The sequence below is a fragment of the Peromyscus eremicus genome, chromosome 6 (assembly GCF_949786415.1).
Source record: "Peromyscus eremicus chromosome 6, PerEre_H2_v1, whole genome shotgun sequence".
Taxonomy (NCBI): Eukaryota; Metazoa; Chordata; class Mammalia; order Rodentia; family Cricetidae; genus Peromyscus; species Peromyscus eremicus.
Genome location: NC_081421.1, coordinates 67,197,681 through 67,201,612, shown reverse-complemented (window position 1 = coordinate 67,201,612; position 3,932 = coordinate 67,197,681). Strand labels below are relative to the sequence as shown.

Sequence of the window (3,932 nt, the reverse complement as noted above, 5' to 3'; positions counted from 1 at the left end):
CTTTTAGGCATAGTGAGTCTCTCAAAAAAATGAAGAACTAGAAAGAGACCAGAGATGTGGGAAGCGTTTTACCAGTCACTTTTTAGAAGGGGAAACATCCCTAAGCCTCTTCTTTGATATATGGCAGATATGTTCTGCAACCTTGGGTAACCACAATACTGTCTCACTTTTAAGGCCCAACAGTGTAAGCCTGCAAGTTCAAAGTTTAAAGAGGACAGAACTCACCAGTGGAGAATAAAAATTAGGAGGTATTGAGAAGCTGAATCTTAGCAGTCAGGAGGATGGAATTGACAAGCACTAAGGATTTTCTCATAGCACACCCTTAAGTGGATATAGAAGAGTGTTTCCAAGGAGGATTATCTAAGGGGGAGGGGAAAGACCACCAATGAAAGTTGGTGGAGCTATCCTGGGGACTATGAGTCTGGATGGAATAAACGGCAGAAGAAGACAGTCACTTTCAGAAGTTCCTGCCTGACTCTGTTTCTTGCACACCATGAATGAATACTTCCACCCTGCCCTCCATCTTGTGAACACTGAGACCCCTGACAGATAAGGAAATCACCCATTCCTGGATCATATTCATGGGAGGAATTGGTGCAAAATCCCTAGAAGAGTCAATAACAGCTGTCTAGGAATGGACACCACACCTTATTTTATGGAGATGAACCACAGTAAGCAAAATATACTTGTGATGGTTATTCTTAGTTCTCAACTTAATCAGACATGGAATTAAGTAAAACCCTAAAATGGAGGTCATAATAGTGAGAAGTGTTTTGCTTCATTTAATGTAGGTAGATCCATTTCAAGGACAGACTTTGGAAGTAAAAAGAAACAAACATCTAATCCGGATATCAGGACACACACCTTTAATCCAGATTTTGAGGTTGGAAGACACACCCTAAATTGGGCCACACCCTCTGCTGGAAGCATATAAAAGGACAAGGAATCAGGAAGCGCTTGCTATTTGCCTGCTTGCCCTCACCTTGCAGCAAGTCCATCCCTTCCCTGGCAATAGAGATTATTTGGAACACCAGCATATACTGAACACCAGTAGACACATCCAAAGTTCTGCACTGAGTAAGTACTGGAATCTTGGTCTTTCCCTTCATAGGTAATGTGGGAGTTAGAGGACTGCAGCCCAAATTGATTCTAATAAACCCCCTTTCATCATATATAGAGAGATTCCTTGCATATATTCTTTTTTTTTTTTTTTTGGTTTTTGGAGACAGGGCTTCTCTGTTTAGCTTTGTGCCTTTCCTGGAACTTACTTGGTAGCCCAGGCTGGCCTCGAACTCAGAGATCCGCCTGGCTCTGCCTCCCGAGTGCTGGGATTAAAGGCGTGTGCCACCACCGCCCGGCTCCTTGCATATATTCTACCTCTAGAGAACCCTAGTACAACATTTTTTATATGAATTAATAGAATGAATGATCAAAACTATTCCAAAGCTGTGTATATTTGTCAAATCTACTTACCTATTGACCTAAGATTCAATCTAGAAAATAACGGAGTGATGTAAGTGTATCAAGTAGCCTAGACTGTGTTCTCTGAAATTAGCATTGAAATCTGGATAGAAAATATCAGAGACCATAGTTTTCAGCCTGCTAGAAGAGGGAACAGATGAGAAAAAAACCCTGAAAATCAAAATCCTGTCTGTTATTGCATCTCACAGGGTGAAGTGAAAACACTTGCTAGTTCTTCATTTTCAATCCAGTTGAACCTTCAAACGACCTGCAGGAGAAATGGCACGAGATGAGATAGCCCAGAGATGGGACCACACACAAATCAGCGATCAGGATTTTTCCTACAGGTGGACCATCAGCAACTTTCCTTTTATTGCTGAGGAAATGCTGGAAAGCATTACAAGCCCAACTTTCTCAATAGGAGCCAATGACAATTGGTGTTTGAGAGTACACCTGAATGGAGTCGATGAAGAAAGTGCAGATTACCTGTCAGTTTACCTAGTGTTGCTCAGCTGTCCAAAGAATCATGTTTGGGCAAAGTTCAAGTTCTGGATCATAAGTGCTGAAGGAGAGAAAACCAAAGCCAAGAAGAGCCCAAGAGCCTATAGGTTCATGCCAGACAAGGGCAGGGGTTACAAAAAGTTTATTCTTCGAGATTTTCTCTTGTCCCATGCATTTTGGCTCCTGCCAGATGACCAGCTCACCCTCGTCTGCAAGGTGAGCGTGGCCCAGGTCTCTTTGAGCCTCTCTGACCAGAACAGGAAGCCGGGAATTCTGGTGCCCAGATGCACATTGGCAGATGAGTTAGAAGAGCTGTGGAAGAATTCCCAGTTCACAGACTGCTGCCTAGTGGTAGCTGGCCAGGAATTCTGGGCTCACAAGGCCATCTTAGCAGCTCGCTCACCAGTTTTCAGAGCCATGTTTCAACATGACATGGAGGAGAGCAGAAAGAATCGCGTTGAGATCCCCGACCTGGAGCCGCAAGTCTTCAAGGCAATGATGGACTTCATTTACACAGGAACAGCACCAGACCTGGACAGCATGGCAGATGTTCTGCTGGCAGCTGCTGATAAGTATGGCCTGGAGCGTTTGAAGGTCATGTGTGAGGATGCCCTCTTCAGGGACCTCTCTGTGGAGAATGCTGCCCACACTCTCTTCCTGGCTGACCGCCACAGCTCAGGGCAGCTGAAAACCCAGACACTGGATTTCACTGCAGCTCATGCTTCTGAGGTCTCTGAGACCTAAGGCTGGAAGACAATGGTGGGCTTATATCCCCACTTAGTGGTTGAAGCTTATGGTTCCATGCCTGCTCACTGCCCTTTCTTGGAGCACCCTATTAAATGCTTGAAGCGATTCTAGGACCTGGCAAACCTTTTCCCACACTTGTCTCCCAGAAGTAGCAGTCATGGTGTTTCCAATGATACCTAGGTAGACTGTGGAATGTGGAAAATTTCCAGTGAAACTAGGGAATAATAGCATGGTGGCTGAGGCTTTATACAGATGTAAAGGAGTCAATGTCAGGTTGAGGGAGGGGGAGTCTTGGACTCTGGTAAATCTACACATCCTCTACCCTGTTGTTATACTGGTTTGATTTTTGTCTAAGGAGTTAGAATCTGAAATTCATTTTAACTGCTGGCACCAAGCACATTACAACAGGGTTTCTTTGGAAAAACCTACCTGGATTGAACTGAGCAGAAGATATGGTCAAGGACTCAGAAAGAACAAAACAAACATGTTTGATTACAAGAGAAGCAAAGAGAATGAAGAAAGTTTTTCTCCAAACTCAGTGTTTGGGTCAGGGGAGATGACTCAGTTTGCAAAAGCAATTGCTGCTCTTGCAGAGGACCTTTTCTTCAGTCCTCCTCTTTTCTCCATGGGCACATCCATCTCAAATAAATAAAATACCCAAATAAAATATTAAATGAATAAAAAATTGTAAAATCAGCTTATGGATTCCAGTGGTGTTTCTGTTTGAAAACGGCCATTTTAGTCCATCCAGCTGTGCTCAGCTGTAGAAGTTGGTGCAGTGTCTTCACACACACACACACACACACACACACACACACACACACACAATCAATGAGACAATACCTAATGAATTCTGTTACACTCAGAGATTGACACAGTCCAATGGACATCAGGTGGAATTTCTCCAACAGCTTTTGGGAGCTGATACTGACATCCACAGCCAATTATTAAGCGGAACTCAGTGAACCTCAAGGAAGAGAGGAATGCAGGTTGGCTTCTAATGCTCATTTATTATTAAGCATTTGCATTTTGCAAAGTATCTCTCTGCTGTCAGCCCTTTTGTTCGATGAACTTGACCACCCCCTCTAAAAGGGAGGCAGGGCCCAGTTATGGCAATGGCCAGGAGGTCTCAGGACAAATTGTCCATCATCTCTGAAGTACTGGAGGGGAAGCAGAGTCTCGGGTATGTTCCTGGTTCAAATGCCTGCAAGAAACGTCAGAAA

General features: G+C 43.9%; 1 protein-coding gene across 1 annotated transcript; it reads left to right on the top strand.

Annotated features, from left to right (window-relative positions):
- Positions 1-1,740: 1,740 nt before the first annotated feature.
- LOC131913788 (speckle-type POZ protein-like) lies at positions 1,741-3,674 on the top strand. Its single transcript, XM_059266571.1, has 2 exons — positions 1,741-2,526; positions 3,576-3,674. The coding sequence occupies exons 1-2, from the start codon at positions 1,741-1,743 to the stop codon at positions 3,672-3,674; spliced, it is 885 nt and encodes a 294-aa protein (XP_059122554.1).
- The last annotated feature ends 258 nt before the right edge of the window (positions 3,675-3,932 follow it).

Coding starts and splice junctions, on each gene's coding strand:
- LOC131913788 (XM_059266571.1), top strand. CDS start 1,741: ATGGCACGAGATGAGATAGCCCAGAGATGGGACCACACACAAATCAGC. Junction 2,527..3,575: donor CAGATGTTCTGCTGGCAGCT/GCTGATAAGTAT, acceptor TGTTACACTCAG/AGATTGACACAGTCCAATGG.